Source organism: Hipposideros armiger, unplaced genomic scaffold (genome assembly GCF_001890085.2).
Source record: "Hipposideros armiger isolate ML-2016 unplaced genomic scaffold, ASM189008v1 scaffold_187, whole genome shotgun sequence".
NCBI lineage: Eukaryota > Metazoa > Chordata > Mammalia > Chiroptera > Hipposideridae > Hipposideros > Hipposideros armiger.
This window is the reverse complement of record NW_017731537.1, coordinates 2,177,315-2,203,877: the sequence shown is the minus strand read 5'-3', so window position 1 is coordinate 2,203,877 and position 26,563 is coordinate 2,177,315. Positions and strand designations below refer to the sequence as shown.

The following is a 26,563-nucleotide window of genomic DNA, read 5'->3' as shown; positions in this document are numbered from 1 at the left end:
TTCAATCCAATTATGAGTTAATTTTTGTATGTGGTGTAAGGTAGGGGTTCAGCTTCATTCTTTTTCATGTAGATATCTCATTTACTTAGCACCATTTATTGAAGAAACTGTCCTTTTCCTACTGTGTGCTTCTGGCACCCTTGTCAAAGATTATTTGATCATATACATGAGGGCTTATTTTTAGGCTCTCTATTCTGTTCCATTTGTTTATGTGTCTTTTTTTATACCAGTATCACACTATTTTGATTACTGTAGCTTTGTAATATATTTTGAAATTTGGAAGTGTGAGGCCTCCAGTTTCAATCTTCTTTTTCAAGATTGTTTTGGTAATTCAGAATCCCTTGGGAATTAACCCTTGAAACATCATGTTTATTTATGTGTTTGTTTTAAATATTCACTAATAACAATGCTAAAGAGCTACTTTACTAACCATTGTCACCCTAATAAATTTAATTTAAAAAATGCTAATGAGCCAAGTGTGTTGGGGATACCAAAAGTGGTCAGGATAGGATTCAAGTAGACAGCTTGTAACTGATTTCATTACAGATGTCCTCCTTCTGGATTTGGGAGAATCTCTGGCTGTTTTACTCAATAGAGGATGTACCTTCTCTTCTTTCAGATCCCCACAAAGTTAAAAGAGGCATTGAGAATTGCCAAAGAATGTATAGAAAAGAGACTAATTGAAGAACAGAAACAGGTAAATTACGAATAGTTCCTCATTGTCCTTTGATCTTTTAGTGTCCCCATCCCCCGCCATGGAATTCACAGTGATTTACTGTAACTTATTCATTGCATAAACATTTCTTGCATACATGCTGTGAACCAGGCTCCAGGCTCAGTGCTTCCAGACAGCTGAATACTTCACAGTCCTCAATACTTCATAGTTCTCAAGGAGCTCAGCCTGTGGGGGAAATGAACAGACCCATAAAGGGTGGTCATCCTTTATAATCAGGGCAGGCTGTGTGGGTGGGGGGGGAGGGCATGCATGGTCTGTGCTCTAAAGATGCTGGGGACCATTCTCATCTCCTGTAAAGGAGAGGCAGTAAGGAACTAGAGGAAGCGAGAAAGGTCTTTACCTTCTGGCATACTCTTCTCCCAAACATCCAGACCTGAGCTTGGAGGCAGACAGGCTGAGCAGGGAAAGATTTTTCATCCAAATAATTTGATTTGGCAAAACATGTTAGAGATTTTCATCAATGTAGGATACGCTTACATTTGTGGTGAATTGTGGTCTCTTATAGATTCACCAGCACCGAAGACTGACAAGAGCTCAGTCTCACCATGGATCTGAAGAAGAAAGAAAAAAGAGAAAGATTTTAGCCCGAAAGGTAAGCCTGGTGTCTCTCTGAATTCACTCTGTGTAAAGAAAAGTTCTAGGTTACATGTGAAGAAGGTTCTAGGCTAATGGTGCACATTTAGTTAATGACAGATTTTCTGCTATAGCTCCTTGAAAGCTAAAACTATTTCCAGATGACTGGTTTGCAGCTTTTTAAAAAAAGAGCCACATAATATCAGCAGAGAAATGGACCATATAGTTTCCTGGCTTGCTGGGCTGATTATGTCCTAATGTAACTGGGGGGAGTGATTGGCCCGAGATAATAGTCAGCATTCTTGGTTTTATTTTCCCCTTTGGCTTTGGCTTGTGACTTCTTCACTCTATTAAATTATGAGGCCAAATATGACCTCGTATGTAGATGTTTAACTGTGTGCCTAAAAAATATTTTTATTCTGACTCTCAGCTTCAGTGTATTTATTCTTTGCTTTTCCCCCTGTCTTTTTATTTTTAAAGAAGTCAAAGCGATCTGCTATTGAAAATAGTGAAGACCATTCAGCAAAATATAGCAACTCCAATAATTCAGGTAACTGGCTGTAGATTGTAGTGGAGCCCAGCACCCAAAGATCGGGACCAGGAGTCTGTATCCGGTCAAGAGGTCTTGGGTTTTGTTGGCCCAAGTGTGGTAATGAATGTAGAAAACAAAAGAATTCTGTCCCTAATGAAGGATTACGACAGAATTCAAGTGCTGGAAGGGACCTCAGAGGTTATTGGGTAACTCAGCCTCCTCACTGATGGCAAGACTCGATCAACAAAAGATGAGCATTAGCCATGGAAGAAAAACCAACGCAACTTAAAATGCAAGGCCTCCTGTTTTCTTCCCCCCCGCCCACCCACTTTTTAATAATGCTGAGCAAGCCTGCAGTTCCATCTCAAAGATTTTCCAGCTGGTAGTTTTCAGCCTTCTTCCCCAAGTCTCTGCCAGCCTGAGGCCCCTGGCTCTCATTCAGCCCTCCATCCATTTTTCTTCCTTTCCCCTCCCCTTCTATCCCTCTTCCTCTTCCTCTCCCCCTTCCTCTTTTTAAAACCGGGGACATGTTTTAAATGTCTTAAATGTTTTAAATGTGTGAAACGCTAAATGTGCCATGTGCCTCCAGGCACAGTGGCATTTAATGCGCTGCGTGTTTTTACATTAATTTATCAGAACACAAATAGCGAAACTGTAATGCTGATATAAGGTATATATTCTGTCATTAAAAAAAGAAAGAGCCTAGTGAAAATACACAAAACAAACCCAGGCAGCATTCAATTTGCTTTGAAAAATGGGGCCTCCTATTTTTTAATGGAGCCTGCACAAACAGAAGTGCCCCTAAATCCTGTCCTCTGCTGCGGTCACCATGCGGTAGGAGAATGTGCCCTCCTGTGTTAAGGAAAGGACTTGATAGTTTTGGGGGATGGCAAAAAGCATCATTCCAGAAGGACTGATATAGTACAGAGAGCACTGTCCTGAGTTGGCAAGTCATCGCTGTCACTCCCAACTGCCCCTCACGCAGCTCTGCTGGCTTTGGACCTTAATGTCCCCAACTTTGGAAGTCAGGACTAGATTTAATGATCCCTTGGGGCCTTCCGTTTCTTCTACCTTGTGAATCTGTGAAGTAGAGTTCCATGCAGAGGAGGGGAGGTTTCATTCTAACTCAGGCAGCTTTGGCTTAGCCCTAGAAGGCCAAGGGAAGGGGAGGTTTCTTTAGGTTGAGGAATAGCCATATACTTTTAGGCAGCAGCAGGGACCTAGCAGAGAGGGAGAATCCAAAGATGCAAAAGAGAGAATGATGGGGTGAAGGGGCTAGAAGGCCAAGAGCTTAGCATCAAGAGCCCAGCTATCAGTCTCAGCCTTGGAGGAAGCCAGTCCATCTCTCCTTGGAGGCAGGAGCCCTGAGGGGCAGGTAAAGAGGTAGAGGCATTTAAAAGCAAAGGGAAGGGAAGAAATTGAGGATGTTCACAGTTCGTGCCTTCTCCAGTCTTCTCTGTGAAGTCAGGAAGGAAGATATCTGCTGGGAGCACGAAAAAATAGTGAATAGCACACAAGACCCAAAGACTGGATTAGCCACAGCAGAGAACGCAGGTGGTGTGGACGGAGCTGAAAATTGGAGGAGTTGGGATGGGAGAAGATGGTAGACTCCAGAAAGAGGGTGAGAATCATGCTGACACTACTGTCTGCAGAGTCTAGGCCAGAGAAGGACTCGGGGGAGAGAGAAGGGAAGAGGGGAGGCCCCAGGCCCTGAGCGGAAGCCTGTGGTCACCGGTCCAGTCTCTAAATTCTCTGTCCCTCCTCACCTTTCACCACAAGGCCCACACACTAAGCCAAGTGCAGATTCTCAGACAGCGGTAGGCTCAGCTAGGACCAAATTCCAAATGTCTTTCTTTGGTCCCCATGTGTGTTTCTGTGTGTTCTCTTAGCAGGATCTGGGGCCAGCTCACCTCTCACATCTCCGTCATCACCAACTCCACCCTCCACAGCAGGTCAGTGATGGAGGAAAGGTGGCTTGCCTCCCTCTTGCTCTCCACCAACAGGAAGAGGAGCGGGGCTCTTTCTCTTCTCACCTTGGCCCAAGTGTTTCACGGGTTGGACAGTGCGGGCCTTCTCCAGAGAACTGGTGGGAGTGCAAATTAGCAGTGTCATTTGGGAGGGTTGAGGGTCTAGATTTACAAACTCGGGTTTCACAGGGAGTGGAATAGTTGGTATCAGGGCCGCTAACCACCCTCTACCTTTAGCTCGCTCTCTTTGCTGAAAAGCCTCATGCAGGTCTCCTCAGATCAGAGCTTGTCTTGGTCCAGACTCAGCTGAATAAAACAATTGCACTGCCACCCAGGGGCCCTCTCCTGCCAGTGCTCTCTCTCCTCAGGGAACTCAGCCATAATGTTGGTTTTGTCACAGAGCAAAACTGGTGAAATGCCTAGGTGTGGGAGTGAATAACCACCGAGTTTCTGATTTCCTGATAACTCTTTGTGCTCTGTTCTGCTCTGCAATGCATTTAAGCATCTGAATATTTTTCTGTGGCTAGCCTTTGTTTCACCTTTGTGAATCAAATCAGATACTGAGAGTTTTGTTTGAAAAATGTAGAAAGAATTTATCTCGGGGAATACTTATAAAAATAATCTCTAACTCTGTGGAGTGACCTCCTAATGCTATCTTTCCTTCTGTCCTTTTTGAACTAGTATCTCCTAACCATTTTGTAAGCCCCATTAAAAACACACTGGGGTACTAGTATCTCCTTTCACTTCTTAAATGAACCAGATGTTCTAGATGTCAGAGGAGCTGATTCTGTCACTTAGAGCTTGTCAGCTGTGCTCGGAAGAGTTGCTGCAGCTGTCTGAAGAGAGAGGCATTGGCTGGGTTGATAATACGATAGGCGGCACCCGGGAGCTACCAAGTGCATCATTATCTGACTGCTCTCAAACGCTTCTAACTGACCTTCCTTACAAAACAACAAGCAGAGGGAAGTGGACTGGTTTGAACAATGTACTTCTGGCTGGTGGCGGCTCTTCCTTGCCGGCTGAGCGTGGTTCCTATGGCTGGCTGCAGAATGTGCTGGGGCAGGGTCTGTTTTGAGTAGCAAAGTACCTGGCTCATGGGGATTATATTCTTTTCCCTGTCTGACTTTGTCAGCAGATGTTAACAAGAAAGCCCCCAAATATTGCTCAAGACAGAAAATAGAGCTCTCTGTCTTTTGTAGAAGTGACTTGTATAGGCTGATCAGAAATATCTGGAGATCCACTGCCAGATCATGTTGAGCTATTTTCTAGTAGATAGAATACTAATTTCACACCACTCAGACATATGATGGAAATTAGAAAGAATTAATAGTGAGACTCCATACACCCCCTTTTAACAAATGAGGTGTCTATTTGGGAATACAGAGCACCTCACCATTGTGCGTTAGATGTGGTGCTGGGACGTTAACTGCCAATTCTTATTTTTAAATGCTTTGGGGAATTCACAGTGTATTGGTGATATTTTGTTTTGTTTTTGGATTTTTTTGTGTGAATCCTCCAATTTACCTGTGATTTGAATAGGAGCTATGTCATGCACTAGCAGGTTTGCATGAAATGAGTTAACTTTTAGAATGAGAGGAGAAGAAAAAGAGGAAATCTTATCATTAGAGTCAATGTTGGAAAAACTTTGAGGTGAGTGAGAGTGGTTGGAGGGCATTACTATGAATTTGATAATATCCATCTTGAATGGTAGTCATAAGCATTTGGAGGGAAAACATATGTGAGGCCTCAAGCACAATGCCTCGCAGAGTTGAAGGGTTCCCAGCAAATATTGGCTCCTTCTTTATCTCCTTTAATGTTTTGTTGATGAAATTATCAACTCAGCACCAAAGACTGTACTCTGACCTCTGCTGGGCATTTACTGTAATGCAGCTCATAAAAATGATAACTAGCATTGGCCTGTCAACCTAGCATTTGAGGCCCTACATGGGGCACCCACAGTTCAGTTATTCAAGCTGCATTAATCGAGAGCCTGTGGTGTGCCAGGCACTGTGCTTGGCCCTGGGTTACAGAGATGAGGAGACAGACAAGGTCCCAGCTGGAGTGGAGTCACATTTCTAGCTCCTCTCGGGAGCGCTGCGTGATAGACACGATTCAAGCCAATGCTTTTCCCGGGGTCTGACCATGGTAATTTTTTCTCCCAATAGTTCCCCTTCTTAAATAGTGAATCCACCTTAAAAACTAGTCCACCAGCAAACATCCCGAGCTTCTGTTCTGTACAAGGGCATCAGGGAGCTACAAATAGGCGGTCGCCCTCATGCTACTGTCCCCGTGGGAGATGCTCGGTAAACCCCGTGGGTGGATTTGCTAGGGCTTTTCTGCCTTCAATCCCTCAGCTGAGTGAGGACAGACTCTCAGCCAAGGGGTGGCAGCTTCTGGCCTGTCAGGCCCTGCTGAGACTGGTCCTTTCTTCCAGGACAGGAGGCCAGGCTTCTCACTGGGCTCATCTTTCTCGCTGTCTCTGCACACTGCCCATTTTGTTGCTGGAATCACATTTTCTCCAATTCATGTCTTGACTTCTAGGCCAAGTTTATGGTCTATTTGGGACTTAGAGTATCTTCTGCTTTATGATGAAATACAGTTTTCTCAAGAAATGAAGAAACATTTTTCATTTTCAAGGGCTTGTATTGAAAAAGAATTCTTGCTGAAGGTGGCATCTCAAACACAACTCAATTGGGAGCTCTTGGGAACTACACCTTGGGCCAGGGAACCTCAACTTGAGGGCCACCGCTTGCGAGTTCTGGGACTTTGGACAAGATGCTTAGCCTTCCTGTGTTTCAGTTTCCTGTTTGTAACTGAGGATAGGAAATCTGCCTGCCCAGTCGGGTTATTAAGAGGACCCAGTGAGTCCGAGGTTAGAACAGTGGCTGCACCCGGTCCTCTGTTAGTTACCCAGAGACCTTGAATGAGTCACTTTCCGTGTCTGGGTTAGTTACTTCCTCTGTACAAGGCAAAAGGGTGGAAGTTAGAGGAGACCATCTCACAGTTCCTTCTAGTCAAGCATACTCTAATCTACTGTGGACGCTGCCTTTGGCAGTTTGTTCAGCAACGGGTCAACTTACATTTCGGCAAGTTCATTTCGACAGCAGTGCCTTTCTTCCTGAAATAGTCAGTTTTAAGCACATTTGTGGTAGCTAAGTGTGGTCTTAAGCCCAGTTACTTTTAGAATGGGGCAGATGTTTCTAAGCAAAGGGGCCTTATTCTCTTAAGCCCTTTCCAGCATTTGTGTAAGAGCTGGGGCCTTTCTGATTTTACTGACCCTCCCTGCCCTGGGGCCTCTTCTTGAGGTCCTTACCAAATTGATGGGAGAAATATCATTTCCCTAAGTCTGCTGGCAGTTCCATCAGGTGGGATGGGATTCTCAAACTCCTTTTTTTCTCACTGAGAACATTACTAGCACTTTGTTTTCTGCTACAGGTCATGTTTGCTGCCACTAAGAGGTCACTTTTTCAAGAACTTTAAAATTCTTTTTTTTTTTTAATTTTATTGTTAGTTTCAGGTGAAGAACTTTAAAATTCTTTATCCTGACATAGTTCATGGTAAATGTCACCAACTAGTGTTTACACTCTGAATCATAGAGCTGAGTGGTTTAAAAGGTCCCATTTTACACACACAGAAATATTGCCTCCCACCTTCCCTTTGGAAGCAGGCAGGCCTGCTGCCTTGCTATTGTGTGCTGTTATTTTTTTTAAACAGGTTCCCAGTATTTGGGGAAAGCTGAGTAAGTGGGAGGTCCTAGATTCTTGTTGTTTTTAATAATCATATTTATCATATTTTGAGCACTTATTGTGTGCTAGGCACTGTTCTAAGTGATTTATAGTCATTGTTTTATTTAATCCTCAGGCATGGCTTCCCATCCAAGGAGAATGGATTCTACTAGAGCTCCATTTTACAGACAAAGAAACGGAGGCTCTAGTGGGTTTAAAAGACTTTGACCAAGGTCACACAAGTTGGTGCTAGAGCCAGGATCCAAACTTGGCTGTTTTCGCTCATTTAGCCCACCAACATTTATTGAGCGCCTGCTGTCTCGGGTGTACTGCACGCCCTGTGTTGTTAAACACTGTGCTTGGCTGGTGTGTAAAGTACCCTGAAAAGAGTCAGAAACCCCAACTTGGGTAATACCTCCTCCACTTTTCAGCTGTGACCTTGGGAAAGTGATTTCCAGACTTAAAGCTGCCTTTTAAAAGAATTCCTGGTCTATATTAGGTAGATAATACACATTACAAGGCTTTATAAGTAGTAAAGCACTGTTAAGTATAAGCTATGAATGCCCTGTAAGAGAATTCTCGCCTTTCTGCTTGCAGTTTCTCATTTTAAGCAGTAATTTTGAAGAGAGAGCTGGCAGTTTGTAGAAAACCCAGTCTGTAAGAATGACTGGAGAGAGAGGGAAGTTTCATATCCGGACAGGAGCTGGAGGAGGGAGAACAGAGCTTTATGGGCTCAGAGTGACTGAGAGCTTGACTAACAGAAGGAGGGTAAATAAATAAGGCACCGAAAAAAGAGATGAAGTTATTTAGGATGTTGGAGTTTCCAGAATTTGTGTAGCCAAATCAAAATCTGAAACCCATTTTAGGTTCAAAATCAATGTCTCAGGCCATAAGAATTTTTATCAAAACGGGCATATACACAAAGCAGTTGCCTCCTTTGGGATGAACGGGTCTGACCTGCAGTGCTTCTCTGAACAGTGAGTGTGTCGTCCCTGCTCTCCTGTCCTCTCAGAGCCCTCCCTCCCCACCCACGTCTCAGCCCGAAGTGTAAGCTCCTCCCCCTGCTCTCGGCTGGAATGGGTGGGGGTGGGGCAAGGAAGCCAGTCCCCAGCACCCTCCCAAAGCGGCACCACGTGAGTGGTCAGCCCGAGCCGCCCCACTTGGGCCTCATTTCCCGGCCCCGCCCCAGAGGAAGGGCATTTTCTCCGACAATGGGACAGGTTGGTTCATTAGGAACTCGGGGGTTCACTGTCAGGGAAAGTGTTATCCTTTACATTTCACCTGGAATCTAGTCAGTTAAAAAGAAGGCAGGAAGGATCTAGGTGAAGAGCCAAGAGCAGTGAAGGCCAGATCGTATGTGCGGCTTTTCAAAAGAGAATTGAAGAACAGAGCCTTTTTAAAATAACTAACCCTGCCTTTTTTTTTTTTTTTTTACCAAACTATACTTTCTTCTGTGTCAAACAATTCCTGCATAAAAAGTAAGACATTAAAGTGTCAAACTTTAGAGTTTCATGAATCTAAATCTTATAACTTCATAGTAACATTCCAAAAAAGATTTAATGAACATTGTCTGTGTACCAACAAGAGAGAGAGAAAGAGTTTGGATGTTGTGTGTGTGGTAGAGGACGGAGTGAAGGACACAAATGGGAATAAAACTATTTCTGCTTTAGAAGTGTTTATAAAATATAAATGGAGATAGAAAACCAAGATGGAATAAACTAACCTAACCATTTGAGGATGGATTTTCATTGACTGGGAAGAAAGTAGGGAAAAGATATTCAAAGTTCTTGAGGACCAAAAGCATGTGGGTATAAAAGTACATGGTTTACTTAGAAAAATTGCTGAACGTTAGGCTTAATGGAAGAGTACACTGGGAGGTAGTCTAAACAAGCAGAATAAAATCCGTTGTAGCAGTCTGAATGCCATTTTAGGAAAGCTGAAATCTATTCTGTAGGCCATGGTAAGACATCTAAGTTTTTTATTTAAAAAGTGATATGTATTCAGACATATGTTTTAAAAACTAATTCTGGAATGAGCTTAAAGGTGGAATAGTATATTGGAAGACTACAGACAAAGATGCCAGTTAGAAGGCTACTGGAGTACTCTGGGTGTGAGATGACATCACTACCTACAGCATGAAGGAACAATGTACATAAATGGTAAGCTGATGAAGCACCATTGTGCAGCCAGAACAAATAGAACTTAGTCATTAATCAGTGGCAGGTGAGGGTGATGAAAGACACAAAGATAACTGGGGTTTCTTTTAGGTGTGACTGGGAAAGTAGCAGGTCTACTGGATTGAGTTTAACATGGCTGTCAGATATCATACAGATCCTTGGGAATTAGGGTTAGGATTAAATATACATAGATAGATAGATAGATAGATAGATAGATAGATAGATAGATAGATAGATAGATAGATAGATAGATAGATATAGATATATAGATAGATATGTAGAGTGACTAGTTATTGCCCAGAAGTCAGGGTAGGATATTTCCCAGGAAAAGTGTGTTAAACAAACAACAAAACGCATTAAACAATAAAAAGACCTAGACCAGAAATAGAAGAAAATATTACATTTTTGAGGGTTAATAAAAGGAAGCAGGAACAGTGATGCAGACAAATAAGGACTGAGAAGAAAGATGATAAACTGAAAAGGACCCACTTTAAAATCAAGAATAAAAATAATTAAAAAAAAAAAGACAGGAAAAATGTTTGCCCTGCTTTTTGTTTTTAATGTTTTTGTAGCCATACGTGATCTAATACAGCTCACTGCTCAATTCAGCCTCTAGAACCCAACAGCCTTTGGGGAGGGGCCCACACTGCCCCTGCCCAGAGCGCCTCCTTCAACCTGCCCTCTCCACCTGCTCTTCCCAACTTTGAAAAGACACATCTCCATTTTAGACTGTAGGAGACTTGGTTTGGAAAAAAGTGATGAGTTCTAATTTTTCTCCCCTCTTAAAAACTCTCCTCATTTAGTAATAGAACTAAGTACACTCCCAGTACCCATTCCACTTTTCAGGGAGGTAAAACCTTCCTGGGCCTTCTGAAGTGAGTGTTGTGCTTGTAAATAAATAAAAATAACACCTGACTGGCCCTGAAGAAGAAATTTAAAAAAAAGAACTTGAGGAGGAAAGCAACTCATTGGTTTGCCATGCTCTAAACCGGTCAGTCGTGTTTACAAACCAGTGCATTTGGTGCTTAAGCGTCTCCTAGTTTGGCACTGAATAATCAGCATGCGATTCAGACTAATACTTTACTGTCTCTTACTATTTAATTAAATGACACTAAAATCGGAATAATGACTTTGTTCCCTCTCTCTCTCTCTCTCTTTCCCTCTCTCTCTCTCTCTTTGCTGTTTTCAGTAGAGCATGCGCCATTTTGAACGTGAATTTTCGGTAAAGTAAGCTATACTGAATTCTCTAACTTTAAAGATGCTCTGTTTCTGTATTGAAATGGGACCTCGTGCTCTAGATCACTGAAGCGATGAGCAAATGGGAAAGCAGATTTGAGATGATTTCCTTATCTGAACACTTAAATGAAATACAGCATCTTTAAAAAGCACCCAAGTGACTTCATTTACATTCATTTCATTTCATCATGACCTTCAAAATCTTCATTTTCACTCTGATTTCAGCTTTAAAATAACAGCTCTAAACCCTGCAAATCAGCTGTATGGCACTGGGGTGTGCTTTAACTTGGGGAACGAGGCTCTCAAAGTCCTGTTGCTGCAAAAATGTTGGTTCCTTGTTACTCTGAAGAAGGGGAAAGGGCATTAGGTAGTTGAGTTCTCAGTTATGGAGAGACAACTTGCAGGCGTTTATAACGGGCAGTATGGAAGACCAGTTCTTTGTGAAGCATCCTTAATAATTCTTGAGTTGGGACATGAGTGCAGCCTCCTCATCTGTCTGAGGCAAAAGGCAAAAGCAGTTCCCAAGAGCCGGGTGCCGCCTGCTTCTGGGGTCACTGCCCTCCATTCCCTCTGGTAGGTCTGGTGGCTGGTGGCATCCCCACCTCTATGTGCAGATCCCAGAGGAACTCAGACCTACAGACACCTGTGCATTGCCCACTGCTAAGTTGGCCCCAAGGAAGGGGACCCTCAGACCTCCTTTACGCAAGGCTGGTGAGGATGTTCCTGGCAAGGCGTCTCTGTCTAGATCTAACGTATGCTCTTGCTGCAAGTCTGTGGCCTGTTCTCAGGCCTCTGCTGGATTGCCAGATTCCTATTTGGTTGGTGGGTGGCATTCTGGGGAGGGGAGGAGAGGGTAGGGTAGTTGTCTATTGGGGGATTTATCTAAGAGAAAGTGAGATTGGAGAGATGAGGACTGACCTGCTTATAATTGTGGATAAGCTGCTTTCGAGCGTCCCTCATCCTGGGTTGTTACAGGCCAATATTTTTTAAAGCTGTATGAGTTCAGTTAGTACTCAGTCTAACATGGATTCTGTCCGGTTTAGTCTGGGGCCTGGGGATAAGGGCTATCAGAGGCCTCTTGTTGGGTAGCAGCTCATTCACATTTGAGGAATGGGGGAGCTCAGGCTTTAGATAGTTGTTCTCAGGTTTGTCACAGGCCAAATAGCCAACTTCGAATTTGCCTCTTGTTAACATTCCTCCCCTCCCTGCATTGTTACCAAGGTGTTATAGGTTAAGCCCCAGTGAACCTTTTAAGGAAGCTTGTGGACCATAGAAAAGGCAAAAAGAAAAAGCAGAAAGAATTGATGGGCCTGTAGTCAGAGACTGTGAGTCGCCACGTCTGTGTTCTTTCTCCTCCAGTGTTGACCTTCTGACTCCTGGACCCTGTCTCCCTCCCAGAGTGCTCTGAGCTGGCAAGCTGAGTTCTAGCCTCTTGCTCTAATCATACACGCCGAGCTCTGTCCTTGTCGCAGGCCCAGTGAGGAAAAGTGGATCTCATGGGACATCAGGCCCTTTGAGATTTGTCCGGCCCTCTGTGAGCGGACATCAGGCTGACCTTGCTCTGTACCCTGGATGAGCAGCCTCTCCTTCCCAACAGCCCTGAGCATCCCATTTGCTTTACAGACACAGGTTACCGTGTGACACTTTGGACAGTGTATTTATTTATACTACTTACACATTCAAAGAGATTCATTGAAAGTGATAACAATCTCAGTCTTTTCTTGGAAAATGAAGATCCATTTACCGCACACCATCCCCAGCTCCCAAACTGTGTGGTAGTGAATTTACCCTTTTAGTTTTGAGCACCTAGTAATGAGGCTAAAGTCAAGGGCTGGTTCCTTATGAAGGCCAAGCAGTTTTGTCCTGTGCTGAGCTGGCAGCCCATATCCAAGTCCAGCCCTCGAGGCCCATTTCTAGCCTCCCAGAATCCTGGGCTGGAGGAGTAGCAGTCTCTGGGTGGTCAGTTCCATGCCTTTAGGACACAAGTGCTGTTGCAGCCTAGAGCCTGTCTTGTCATCTGTAACCCACAGTGACTCTTCTGCCAGGCTCAAAGCACAAAGCTGGAAGGCAGAAACACTGATACTCATTGGATACATATACAGCCCGGTATGTCAAGTACAGATTCTGATGCCGTTTTCTGGCCATTGTGGGGGAGAAGGGCAGCATTGGTACCTGCTCACTGCTCCAGATTCTCTCTGTGCTGCAGTTGAGTTCCAAGAGCCCTCAGAGGCAATCTCCCCGGCTCCTGGCATTTCACTGGCCACTATCCAGAAACCCCCTTCAGAGGAATGCTTCTATCACACACTTACACTCCCTGATCTCACCTCAACACTCATTTCAGGTTTAAAGTCCTTATCTTTGTAACCCTGTAACGTAAGCCAAGAACATTTTTCCACAATCCACCTTGGCATAGAACATAATCAAACTTCATTCATTAGTTATTTGTTATTGTCTGGAACCAATGGAAATTACATTTTGTTCATTTGTCTGTATTTAATGTTTATTTGTATCACCATATCATTATTGAGAATTCCAAGATTGCAGAGCATGAGTGTGTGTATCTGTGTGATTCTTTAATTTCAGCTGCCTTAGGTTTGGGTAAAGATGTAAAGGAAGGTAAGTGGTTTTCTATGAAACACAAGAATTGAACCGTTGCCTGCCCCACTTTAACCATTGCCTGTCATGCACTTACCTAAGTATTTTATTGGTTATCCTGAACCACTCACACATCCATATAAACTCAAATGGTGATTGGTATGTTTACCTGTTAACACCACAGCTCGGTAGTAGTTTGGGGGGGTACCACCTGGAAGAATGTCTCCCTTATGTAGCCCTAGGAAGGGGTGGAGAGTAAGGCTTGAAAGATGGGTGGAGTCACGGAGAGCTGCACGTTCAAAGGAAATGGGGCACCTAACTCTGTGGCAGAGGCAAGTTCTTTAAGGCAGGGATTTGTCTGTACTCAGTGTCTATTTTGTCCTGGGAGAACAATTCATTCATTGATTCAAAACTGTAAAATTCAAGTGCCAAATGTGTGCTTGGAAGCCCAGGGAAGTTTTAGACACCTGCACAGTTGCCTTCTTGCCCACTAGGCTAGAGCTCGGCATTCCAGTCTCTCCCAATGCTTCAGCAAAGATGTAGGGTTAGTGCAGCTCCATTCTGTTCCTGGGTTGGGCCCCAGTGGAAAGAAGGGTGCTTGAGGAAGACTCCTCCCCCAGAATACCATTGCTGGGAAAGTCCTTTGCCCCTTGCTTTGCATTGCCAACAATTATTAGCTTTTTATATTTCTTTTTTTTTTTTTAAGATTTTTATTGGGGTATTGGGGGGAAGGGAACAGTGCTGGGGAATTGGGGGAAGGGGAACAGACAAATTGCTTTCGTTTTGTTCTTCAGTCTAGTTGTGAAGGACGTGGCTTCACTGACCCAAGTTGGCACCATCATTGCGCTCTTTCCGGGCGAGGCAGATCAGTCGTCGGCTTCTGGACGGCCGCTCACGCTGGCTGCTGGCTACATACGGTAGCCCATGGCAACCCACTGCCACAGGCCCTCATATGTGGGATCCGAACCAGGGCCCTCTGGCATCCCAAGCCAGTTCTTAACCATCGCGCCACTCGGCCGGCCCAGCTTTTTATATTTATTTAATGCAGCCTAGTAGGAAATGATTAGAGACAGATGCCCCTTTGGAACCCATAACCCAGCAGGCACTGGTTCCTTGCCAAGAATCCTGAGTGGTTGGTCATTTTATATTAAATCACATCCTTCAAATATTGTGTGTGTTGGCACAGCTACAGAACTATTCATCCCTTATTATTAATCGATATTCAGGTAGGCCAACTCTATGCAGACAGATGTCTACCTTCAATTGCTAGTTCAGGAATAGGCGGAACTGCCCAGGAGCTGGCTAAAGTAGCTGATGGAACTTTTCTTTGGGGTCCACTACTAAAACTTAGAAATGGAGTTGGAGCCTCATCTACACTAAGAGAATATCACTATATATAGCTTCATGTAATCTGTGATGTTTCTTCAGTCCTTTCTCACATGCTTGTTATTTGGGAGAAGTAGCAACTTTAGATTTAAATTCCCCTGTGATGCTTCTAGCTTTCTTGTTCGGTATTTAAGAAATCGTACAGTGCTGGGTATGTTGGCCCCTCTGAGGGAACACACTTGTAGTCTCACCAAAGTCCATTCTGCCCAGCACTGAGCAGGAGCATGTATGCAGGGTATGTGGTGAAATGACGCTGTCCCTTTTCCTCCACAGGGAATTCAACAGTACCTCCACCTCCCCCACCTCTGCCTCTACCAGCAGCAGCTCCCTTGCCTCCTTCGAGCACAGAGGTGCCCACACAGCTCCTGCCCCAGGCTGTGAATGGCGTGAGCCGAGGGGCCTTACTCAGCTCCATCCAGAATTTCCAAAAAGGAACTTTGAGGAAAGCCGAAACCTGCGATCACAGTGCTCCTAAGATCGGCTAAAGCTTCATGTTTACACTTGGAGGGAAAAGTGGTTTTTTTTGTTTTGTTTTGTTTTCTTCCCACCTCCAAACCCCTAAAACAGCCTCTTCCTGGATGAATAATTGCTGAGCCGGTACAGACACCATACTGTTTTGCAGATGTCATGTAAGGGGGCTTTTCAAGAAGGAAATAATCTTCAAGTAGATTAAAATCAGGCTGGTGTTGCTGCCTTAAGAAATATTTTGCTCCTTTATTACTATTTTAAAGGAGACTTCTTCATCCTTTAATGGGCATCTTTTTGGGGTAGTAGCATTATTTGAATCAATATTTCTACCAACTGAAGGAAACAGAAAAACAATAATATTCAGTCACAGCAGCGAATGGCCTTTGTGTTACAATACAATCCCTCCTGTCCTGTCAGACAGCTCCTAGAAATGTTCCTCTCATAGTTTATTTCTCTATTCTGAAGCATTTTCTGGTTATTTCTTAGATAACTCCCATTTTTGCTACTTTAATTTCATCTTCCAACGTTAACACTATAGCCCAAAGCCTAGTTAAGTCAAATCAGAGAAGCAGGCTTACTCCAGGCCAAAGCAGCTGAGTTCTTTGTCTTCCCCTTAAATAGAATGGGGGAAATTTGTAACATTCTCTTAAGTTCTCACAGGAATACTGTTGTGGTTCTAGAACTCGGGGCTGCTGAAGCAACTACTCAACTCATACTTCCTTATAGTTAGAATGTATTGAACAAAAAATGTTAACATCCAATAAAGCTCTTTTCAATTAGAGGATCTTACTCCTCAGCAACTAAGTTTGTGGTTTGTGGGAGATTATTATTACAGATGAATTTGGCATCTATAGAATTCTGATTTTTGAAAAACTTATTCAAATTCATCATCTTTAAATGTTACTCATTTATTAGAAAGATCCTTTATCCTATGATTTGCTTAAACCCTTAAATAAACTGCACTTTAAAGGATTATAAATAATCCATTTAAAAATTCAAGTACACACATCAGTGTTGGTTACTATGCAGAGAATGTCATTGTCTATAGTTTCATGTAATCTGTGATAAATGTTCAGCTGTATTTTTTATTAAAATAAACCATGTCAACACAATGTGTTGCCTGTAGCTTGGCTTAATTTTTTAAAGGGGAACTTTTTGTAGTACCTTTTGTAAACAAAGACCAGATCCATACAGTATTTCTAAAATTTTCTTCCTATCTATCCTATCTCTATTCTTTTTGTGTCATATTTTCCCTTAATAAGAGCTAACAATCCTGTCTTGCTATTTAAATTAGGTACCTTATGTGCTTCTAAAATTTAAACCCGTCTTTTCCATTTCAACTTCTGGAAAGGGTAATGTATGGCAGGTGTTTTCTGGCAATGAGAAAATACCTGATATGAACTCTGCTTTAATTTTAAAGGGAACCCTATTAGAATTAGGCATTTGAAGATTCTGTGGATAAGCTCCTGTTATAAGTTTGATGAGGTCGAGGTGATTAATGATTAGTTCCTGATGACACTAATTTCTTAATAAAATTTTAAGACTTCCACCCCATATTTATTTTCAAGAATATAAAAATACAATTAGTCATAGTCAGGAATTCCTTTATTCCTTATCAAAACAACCTAACAGTAAATGTAAATTATATGCTTTTATTTTTACATATATAAGTTGTCTTTTTTTGGATATATCTTTCATGAGGACTCTGTCACAATCATATCTTGTCCTTCCAGTGAGAAGGTAAAATTTTACATTAGTCTTATTCAAAGTACATGGTAATTGTAACAGACAAAAAATAGGCATGGAGTCTAGGGCAAGAAGAATGGAGAGTTTTTCCACATATAAGCACATTTAAACTTCTTTACAGTACAAAAACATTTATGAATCAGAATGTCTTACAGTCCAGTCCGGGGGGTGTCAGCAAGTATTTTAAATAAATCCCAAATGACTTGAAATTCAAGTCCAAACTAGATATTTAATGTTTTCTTTATTGCAAATATGATGTCTTTAACCTGAGGTACAGAGTTGTCTTCTAGAATCTTTGCATAAGGCATAGGGACATCAGCACCGGTGACACGAACTGCAGGAGCGTCCAGGAAATTGAATGCAGGGCCTAGGAGAGAAGGCGTCTCCAATGAGAGAGAGGCAGGAGGAGCCAGCTGAACATCACCATCTTGGCACAAGAGGTATGGCTGCCCGAAAACCAGGGGAAATCTACAGGAATGCTCATTACTGAGAATTGTTTCTGGTTTTGCTTTTGAAAGCATTTATTCAAAGGAAAAATGCCAAGCTGACTAGTTGAAAGTTCATATAATTTGGCCACCCCTCGCTTTCAATCTCTATCCAGTATCCAGGTATACAATGTTTAATACAGCTTGACTATTCTAAAACCAGTTTCTCTGAAATACCTTCCATGATCCTGGCACAAATTTCAGCTCCTACTCCAAATTGTGGCCAGCCTCCTTCCACAGTTACGAGATGATTGGTCTTCATGACACTGGCTTCTATTGTGTCAATGTCCATCGGTCTGATGGTTCGCATATTTATAACCTAAACAGATAAAGTAGTAGATAAGATTTATAGAGCCACTGCATCACAAATATAATCTTACCCATAATACCACTTCTTTTTTTGTTTCCTATTAATTTTGGGGTCTAGGAAAATCTAATCTGCCTATTCATGAACAAAATGTAAGAAGAGAAATTGTAATTAAAACAGAAATCTTTATATCTACTACAAGCAGCTATTGTTAACTTATAGAATTCATTTATCCTCCCTAGGCTTTAACTTCTTTCTCATCACAATAATTAATAACCAACATATGACTGCTTACTGTGTATCAGGCACTAACTACACGAACTGTAATTCTCACAATCACCATGATGGGACAGAAATGTTTTATCCCCACTCTGAGCCATCTCTCCCTTCTCTGCTGTTCTAAGCTCCTGTCCGTCAGTCTAAGTCTTCTGAGATTTAGAGTACATAACTTACCCAAGTGTAACTAGCGAGTGCTAGGTCCTGGATATGAAAGGGTTAGTTAGACTCACTGACTTCTAAGTTTTCCCTTCTTCCAACGTCCAGCTCCAAGGTTGGATCTTAACTTGAGAAAGCAAGTCCTATTCTAAGAGACCCAGAACCTACGTGGTAAAAAGCTGGGTATTTGAAAAGCAAGTAGGTTCCCAGGTTTAAGCAAAGGGAGAACTGAGTGACAAAGATTTTACATCTAGTTAACCTGTTACAGAACTCAAACTCCTATTTCTGGGTCTTAAATTTAAAAAGAACCTTTCTGATTCTTTAAGAGCAAGTGAATGCCCACTCACCTCACATTCAATTCCCTCTTTAGACAGCACAGTCGCAGCTTCTAAGCAGTGGCCCACAGGTCTTGAATGGGCAACTACGGTTACATGTGTCCCTGAAACAAAGTGGTCACAGATCTAAGGTAAACTTGAAACTAAGTTCATTTGTAAAATCTTCAACTCAGCTTCATTCTAATCACATGAGGAAAGTGGCAGCCTTTCCAGAAAAGAAATACAACTCTACTGGACTAAGATTTAGAAAAGCACAAGTGTATGAGCAATTAGAACATGACATTCTTACCTTGAACTCATCCTATACTTTCTTAGTCAAAGTAAAGGGCAATAGCGTCTAGATTGAATCTAACACAAATAGAGGGGATGGATTACAAATAACGTTTAAATGTATACTAAGTTCTCTTACCTTGCCTTTCTATTTTGGCTTTTCCAATAGGAATCAGAAAATCTTTTGACTGAGCTTCCACGGGAAGTTCAAAAGGAACTCCATACATCAATTCATTTTCTAGCATCACCACTGCAAAAATATAAATATTTAAACAAAAGTAACGACATGACTAAAAATGTATACACAACACTACCATTCACTTTTTGTGAAGAGTTTCACTGTGCTGATTAGGAAGTCTTATGTCTGTCGTGTTGCCTTAAGGATGGTTTAGGCACTGACATTTGTACTAGTCTGCTCAATCCTAACTTTATTAAGGTTAAATCAGTGTTTTAGGTATGTAGTAAATGCCTCCTTTACCTAACTGGCCCCCATATAGTCAGAAATAAGGAGAACTATATTTTTTACTGTCTTTACTATATCTGTAAATCATTAACATTGTATGTGATATGTCTAAGCCTAACTAGAAACCTTTATTGGTGCCTTGCATGCAAAGATTTCATTTTAGTTCTTTAATATTCAGAAGAGACCCAAGGGTCCCTCTGCTCACCTGGATTATTATCCCGAATGGCTGATTTAATAAGTCCTTTTGCATCTTCTGCATTCCAGGGGCTGACCACCTTCAAGCCTGGGCAGTGCCCATACCAGGCGGCAAAGCACTGTGAGTGCTGGGCAGCTACACCTGCAGAGGCGCCATTGGGCCCCCTGAAGACGATGGGCACTGGCTGAAGGCCGGCCGACATATAGTAGGTCTTGGCAGCTGAGTTTATAACCTGGTCAATGGCTTGCATAGAGAAATTGAAGGTCATAAATTCACAAATGGGCCGTAACCCAGCCTGTCAAATAAAAACTGTACATGTTAAAAAGACTAAAAAAGCAATGAAGAGGGGCAAACAACCACCTTGCTCCTCCAAAATTCAAATAATGTTTTTAAAAGGTCATGTTAAAAATCTCTTTGGATGAGAGTCATAAAGAGGCTTACATACCATAGCTGCACCTACGGCAATTCCAGCAAAGCCCATCTATAAAATAAAACACAAATATAAATGAAAATCCATAAAAATTAGAACAGTGTACACTTTAATAGACGTGCCCCTCAAAGGTCTGCTTCCTGAGGCAAGGCTTACCTCAGATATGGGCGTGTCTATGATCCTCTTATCTCCGTATTTCTTCCACAGGCCTCGACTAACCTACAAGTAAATATTGACCCTGTTACTTTTAAGTGTATCTGGTGGCAGATGCGCATCTCAATTTTGTACAGCTTTCACATATCCTGGTTACCTTGTATGCCCCATCATACTGGGCAACTTCTTCCCCAAGTAGAAATACCTTCTCATCTCTTTCAAGCTCCTCATCCATACCTTGATTTATAGCATCACGAACTGTCACCTGTCACAGGTATGGGAAAATAGTCAATAAGTTACAGGATTAATTAGGATACTATTGAGATTCTCTCCCTTTTTTAATTACCTAGGCAGCCCACAGCATATAATATAAAAAACTATCTATAGAATAGGCTTCTCTTTAAAAGTTCAAAGAATTCTAAAAGTCAGATTGCTATCACACACAGCCAGTCTCTGATTGGATATGTTAATGAGAAGTTTACTGAACATTTTTCTTAATGTCTACCCAAGCATAATAGATCTGCTTGCTGGCCAGACCAGTTCATAGGCAAAGCTTCCTAAGTAGAAAGTATCCTGGGTTGTTTTATTTCTACACTTAGTGTACTGTGGGGCAGTGAACTGTTCAGGAAGCCTAAATAATACTTACTGAGCACTCACTAGGTGACAGGCACTGCCACTTTGCCTTCAGGATCTAGGAGTTATTTTACTACAAAGGCTGGTAGAATTCTCTAGTTAAAAAAAGTGGGGGGGGGAGGGGAGTCCTTAAAAAGTTGATCCATATGATCCAACAATTCCCCTTCTAGAGCTATGCCCCAAAGAATTGAAAGCAGGGACTCAGATACTTGCACACCAATGATCACAGCATTACTTACAAATCCAAAAGGTGGAAACAACCCAAATATCCATCAACGGATGAATGGATAAACAAAATGTGGTATATGACACAACAGAGTATTATTAGTCAGCCTTTAAAAGGAGTGAAATTCTGACACATGCTACAACATAAATGAACCCTGAAGACATTATGCTAAGGGAAATAGGACAAATACTGTATGATTCCATTTACAAGATGAACCCAGAATAGATAAAATTCATTGACACAAAAAGTGCAAGAGAGGTTACCAGGGACTAAAGGGAAATGGGGAATTAGTGTTTAATGGGTACTACATATTCTGTTTGAGATGATGATAAAGTTCTGGAGATGAACGGTGGTGATTGCTGCACAACGTGGTGAATGGATTTAATGCTGCTGAATACTCACTTTGAAATGGTAAGTTTTGTTAGGTATATTTTACCACAATAAAAAAATAAAAAAGGGGGGAGGGCGAACGAAGAAGCGTCAAGTTTCCTCAGATCGCCCATCAGATTGCAGTTAAGCCTCGAGGGGATAACATGCTGATGCATTGGGCACCGGCTGCCACAGAGGCAGCACGACTCCCACGCAGGAGTCCACAGACTTCAAGGCCATCGGCCGCCTTTCTCCCCTTAGAGCCGAGTGGCCAGGAGGCAGGGGCGACCCTGCTCTCCACCCCGGGACAAGGGCCTCCCTCCCTATCCCGGCTAGTGTCCAAGCCTGTTACCTGCAACGCCGCTGACGCTGTCCGGTGGAAGCGCCTCCTCAGCAGCCCGGAGACCTGGCGGGAAAAGAAACAGGTCGCTCAGAGGGAACGAAGGGTGGGCAGGAGTCTCGCAGGGGTCTCGTTTGCCGCTGCCTACCTGCTCAAGGGGTCTCCGCACCAGCCCAGACACCGCAGCCATCTTGACCGTGTCCTCTAGCCGCCGCCGAATGACAACACAGCCGGGCCGCTGACGTATAGGGCCCCGCCTCCCCCGCTGGCGTGGACCAATGGCAGGACGCGGTATCTGCGTGCCCCGTCCACCCCCTCTCCGGGGTGAGGGGCGGAGGTGGCGCGTGGGGCGGGTCTGCAGCTCTGCCTGGGGTCGACTCCAGTCAACTTTTTGTTGAGAGCCTGCCGCTGCTGACAGGCGAAGTGCACCCCGGGACACATCCCTGGTTGGTGTTGCTTGAAGCGCGGGGACCAAAAGTCAGGGGGCATAACTCAAGGCTGGAGGGATAGGGCCGCTTTCTACAAGAACTGAAATCCTTTGGGCACCAAGTAGCATTTACACCCACTCTAGTGACGGGGAGCTTACACCTTATGAGCAAGTCTAGTCTTCCCTGGACAGCACTGCCTGTTAGCTCCTTGGAATGCGAACAAGAGCTTTTATTCACGTATTAAGCTTCTACTGTGTGCTGTGGTAAGTGCTTTGTAGCTAATTCTCACAGGAACCCTTAGTGTTGCGATTATCTCCATTTCACAGATGGGTAAAGTAAAGCAGAGATGATTCAATGAGCTGGGATTTCAATTTAACGCTGTCTGACTCTAAAGCGGAGTCTTTTTTCGCTGCTTCCTAAAGCAGAAGTTGGAGTCCTGTCTGGGAGGAGGGTCCAACAACCTGCATTTAGAGAGGCCTTACAGGGCCAAACACCTATCTAGGGCAGCCTCTGGAAGCTTCCTCTCATTCGCCTCCGTTTGACCCTTGGTAGTCAGATAGGACCACTGGGGACTCCCGTAGTCCCCACTCATCCCCAAAACATTCCAAACAAAACCTTTCTGTGCGCTGCAGCCTGCCAGTCGGCTTCCTCTGAGTCTGGGTTTAATCTAGGGCTCTGGGAAGACGGTGCAGCGTGGGAGTGACTAGATCACAGGAGCCTGTCTGGTTGCTGAGTGAGAATGAGAGGTGGGGGACTAAGGGCAGAAGCAGGGAGACCCCAGGGAGTCTTCAGCAGAGAGATACCCAGACTGGGGAGAGCTTAGAGATGCAGAGAAGGGGACAGGTTTGAGACCTATTTGGGACTAGAATCAATAGGATTGCTGTGAGAGAAGGGGAAGACTTGGGGCGGGGCCTTGAATGGATGGGTGGAGGGGAGGAGCCTGGGAGCAGGTGGGAAGTAAGATCCCATTTTGAACAGGCTGAATTTGGATGACTGGGTCATACTGAGGTTGGATATAGGAGCCTGTAGCTAGAGGCTTGTCAGGGCTAGAGATGTAAATTTGGGGACAGCGGTATAGAGATGATGGCCTTATCTCTGGGCCTCTGCTTCATCATCTGTAAAATGAAGAGATGTTCTCTAAGGTATGGAGTCAAGAACTTCCAAGTCGCCCTCACCTGGCACCATCATTTAGTCCCTTCAGTCCTTGGCAGCAAACACCAGCACTTCCCAAACAGCCACAGCATCCCTGAAAAACCTGTTAGCCCTCAGGGATTCCTGGGTTCTGCTTAGAATGAAAATGTCCCTGTTCTCCCACCATCCAGCACTGAAAGATTTCAGGATTAGAATTACAAAGCAAAAGGAGACCTCAGGTGAAGGAACAAGCACCCAAAACAAAAGCCAGAATTTGGACTGCAGTCTAGACAAAGGACCGTATTCTTGAGCTGTATTTACGTAGAGATCCCAAAAAGCCAGGAACACTGACTTTCTTCAGTTAGTCTGGCCTGCTGAGTCAGGGAGGCAATGTGACTCCACAGGACTCAGCTGAGAATTTTCTTTTGAAATAATAACTGTGGCCGTTTCAGATGTACTAGGTACATTCATTAGTACATGTGCTTTCCTTTCAAACTCCATAAACAGCCAGTTTGGAAAAGCTAGGCACCATTTTCTGTTTAAGCGTAAAAGACACAAAAGATAAAAGTGCTGAATTTTAAATCCACAATCTTTACAAAACCACACATTCACATGCTGTAGATTTTATAGACAGGGATTGGAAAGTGTCAATTGGCCAACTAGGACACTTCTTTCTCAAAATTAAATCTTTCCAAAGTTACAGGAACATTCGTGCACAAGTCACTTCAGGTTGTCGGAAACTCCTTTATCCAAAATTTTCAATCTCTATGGGCTTGACCAACTTTTTGTGTGTCATTGCAAGCAAGGTTTATTAAAGATGGCTTCTTCCCCCATCCCCCCATCCCCACCACCCTGCCAACTTTTTAGATGTAATTTAAACATAGTAAAATGCACATTTCCACCACCCCAGAAAGTTCCCTCATTTCTCCTCCCCACACATCACCCCACAGGAAACCACAGATTTGATTTTCCTTATCGTGTTTTAGTATTTAAAGGGAACTATAGGATGTGTACTCTTTTGTTTCTGGCTTTAGCTCAGCAAAATGCTTTTTGAGATTCATCCGTACTGTTAAGCATCAATAGCTTACTCCTTTTTTACTTGTAATTTTTTTCTTTTGAAAGACTTTAAGACTCACAATAAGTTGCAAAAAGTTTGCCCAACTTTGCCCAATGATAATATCTTATATAACCATACCACATTATCAAAACTTACAAATTGATATTTGTACACTACTTTTATCTCAGGTAGAGAGAGAATTTATTCGGCTTTCACCAGTTTTATATGTGTTCTTGTGTTCGTGTGTGTGTGTGTGTGTGTGTGTGTATAGTAGTATAGATTTTATTGCATGTACAGGTTCATGTAACCACCACCACAATCAGAATATAGAATCGTTCCATCACCACTAAGAAACTCCCTCAAGTTACCTCATAGTCACACCCTCCCCCATCCCTAACTCCTGGCAATCAGTGATCTGTTCTTAATCACTATGATTTGTTATTTCAAGAATGGATCATGCAATATGTAACTCTTTGAGATTGGCTAGTGTCACTCAGCCTAATGCCCTTGAGATCCATTCAAATTGTTGTATCAACATTTCATTCCTTTTTCTTGCTGAATAGTTAGTTGTATGACTGTATCAGTTGAGCCATTCATCCATTGAAGGACATTTGGGTTGTATCCAGTTTTAGCTATTACCAATAAAGCTGCTATGAACTCTGGTTTACAAGCTTTCGTTTGAACATAACTTCATTTCTTCAGGTAAATACCCAGCAGTATGATTGTATTTTAAGAAATTGCCAACGTTTTCCAGAGTGGTCATACTATTTTACATCACCTCCAGCAATGTATGAAACATCCACTTGCTCTGGATCCTTGCCAGCACCTGATATTAACATTTTTTATTTTAGCCATTCTAAAAGACATGTAGTAGTATCCCTCATGCCTTTAATTTGGATTTCTCTAGTGGTCAGTTAGATATTGAACATCTTTGCATGTGTTTCCTTGCCATCCATCTTTGGAGAGGTGTCTGTTCAAGTTTTTTGCTAGTATTTTGATTAGATTGATTTTTTTATTGTGGTAACATATGTATAATGTAAAATTTACCATTTTGACCATTTTTAAATATACAGTTCAGTCTCATTAAATATATTCACACTGTTGTTCAACCTCCAGAACTTTTTCATTTTCCCAAAAGGAAACTGTATATCCCACTCATAAGCAAAATACCTCTTAAACAATTTTTGCATATTTTTTCCAATATATCCATATGCACTTATGTTTTATATTTCATTTTTAATTTAAAAAATATTTTTGAATAGAAGATTCATCTTATTGTAGGGGGAAAAAAATCAAGTAGTACAGAGAGATGTAAAGTAATCACCCTCCCCATCCCTGAACCTCAGTTACCCTGTTCTTCCCTTTGCCATGGCAACAACTAAGACTCATTTCTTTGGTGTATTTACAGGGAAGGGTTGTGTATGTCTGTATTTCCCCTTCTTTACCCAAATCTTAGCTATTTAAGAGTATTTTTTTCAAATGAGCATACAGTAAAATTGTGCATGCACACACACAGCTCTGTGAGTTTTGAAGCTGGTAGTTTGAAGCTGTGAGTTTTGAAGATTTGGATAATGATAACCATAATCAGGATACATGATGGTTCTATGACCTCCAAAACTCCCTCCTGCTGTCCGTGTGAAGCTACACTCCACTCCTAATCTCTGACAACCACTAATCTGTCTATCTGTTGCCATACTATTGCCTTTTCCAGAATGTCAAATAAATGAAATCATGCAGTATATAACGTTTTGAGATTGGCTTCTTTCACTCAAAATAATGCCTTTGAGATTCATCCAAGTTGTCATGTATATTGATAGTTTATTTGTTGTTATTGCTGAGTTGTATTTTATTGTACGCATGTACCACAGTTTGTTTATCCATTTACCTGCTGAAGGACATTTGAGCTGTTTCCATTTTTTTGGCAATGATGAATAGAGCTAATACAAAAATTTCTGTACAGAATTTTGTGTGAACATATGTTTTCATTTCTCTATGGTGTGGGATTGGGATTACTGGGTCATATGATAATTGTATATTTAACTTTTAAGAGACTGCCATGCTGTTTTCTGGAGTGGCTGTACCATGTTGTATTCGCACCAACAATGGATGAGAGTTCCAGTTGCTCCACATCCTCACCAACACTTGGTATTATAATTTGTTTGCT

The 26,563-nt window shown here is 42.5% G+C and overlaps 2 protein-coding genes across 2 annotated transcripts in view; one reads left to right on the top strand and one right to left on the bottom strand.

Annotated features, from left to right (window-relative positions):
* The window catches only part of PXK (PX domain containing serine/threonine kinase like), a 34,996-nt gene extending 18,489 nt beyond the window's left edge, over window positions 1-16,507 (top strand). Inside the window, exons 6-10 of the mRNA XM_019652771.1 lie at window positions 620-697; window positions 1,242-1,328; window positions 1,790-1,859; window positions 3,731-3,793; window positions 15,201-16,507. Coding sequence (XP_019508316.1) covers window positions 620-697; window positions 1,242-1,328; window positions 1,790-1,859; window positions 3,731-3,793; window positions 15,201-15,412 — 510 coding nt within the window. The 3' untranslated portion in view covers window positions 15,413-16,507. The remainder of the gene's footprint in view (window positions 1-619; window positions 698-1,241; window positions 1,329-1,789; window positions 1,860-3,730; window positions 3,794-15,200) is intronic.
* Window positions 16,508-16,982: 475 nt separating this feature from the next.
* Window positions 16,983-22,039, bottom strand: PDHB (pyruvate dehydrogenase E1 subunit beta). Its single transcript, XM_019652810.1, has 10 exons — window positions 21,932-22,039; window positions 21,796-21,849; window positions 20,373-20,480; window positions 20,219-20,281; window positions 20,078-20,113; window positions 19,642-19,927; window positions 19,113-19,223; window positions 18,716-18,807; window positions 17,804-17,945; window positions 16,983-17,508 (listed from the first exon to the last, which is right to left on the bottom strand). The coding sequence occupies exons 1-10, from the start codon at window positions 21,971-21,973 to the stop codon at window positions 17,363-17,365; spliced, it is 1,080 nt and encodes a 359-aa protein (XP_019508355.1). The 5' UTR covers window positions 21,974-22,039; the 3' UTR covers window positions 16,983-17,362.
* Window positions 22,040-26,563: the final 4,524 nt, after the last annotated feature.

Bases quoted from the DNA above. Each gene is read 5' to 3' on its own strand.
- PDHB (XM_019652810.1), bottom strand. From the start codon at position 21,973: ATGGCTGCGGTGTCTGGGCTGGTGCGGAGACCCCTTGAGCAG. The intron at 20,282-20,372 runs GTAACCAGGATA...ATTTACTTGTAG, and splicing joins AGTATGATGGGGCATACAAG to GTTAGTCGAGGCCTGTGGAA. The intron at 17,946-18,715 runs GTGAGTGGGCAT...TTATCTGTTTAG, and splicing joins AAGAGGGAATTGAATGTGAG to GTTATAAATATGCGAACCAT.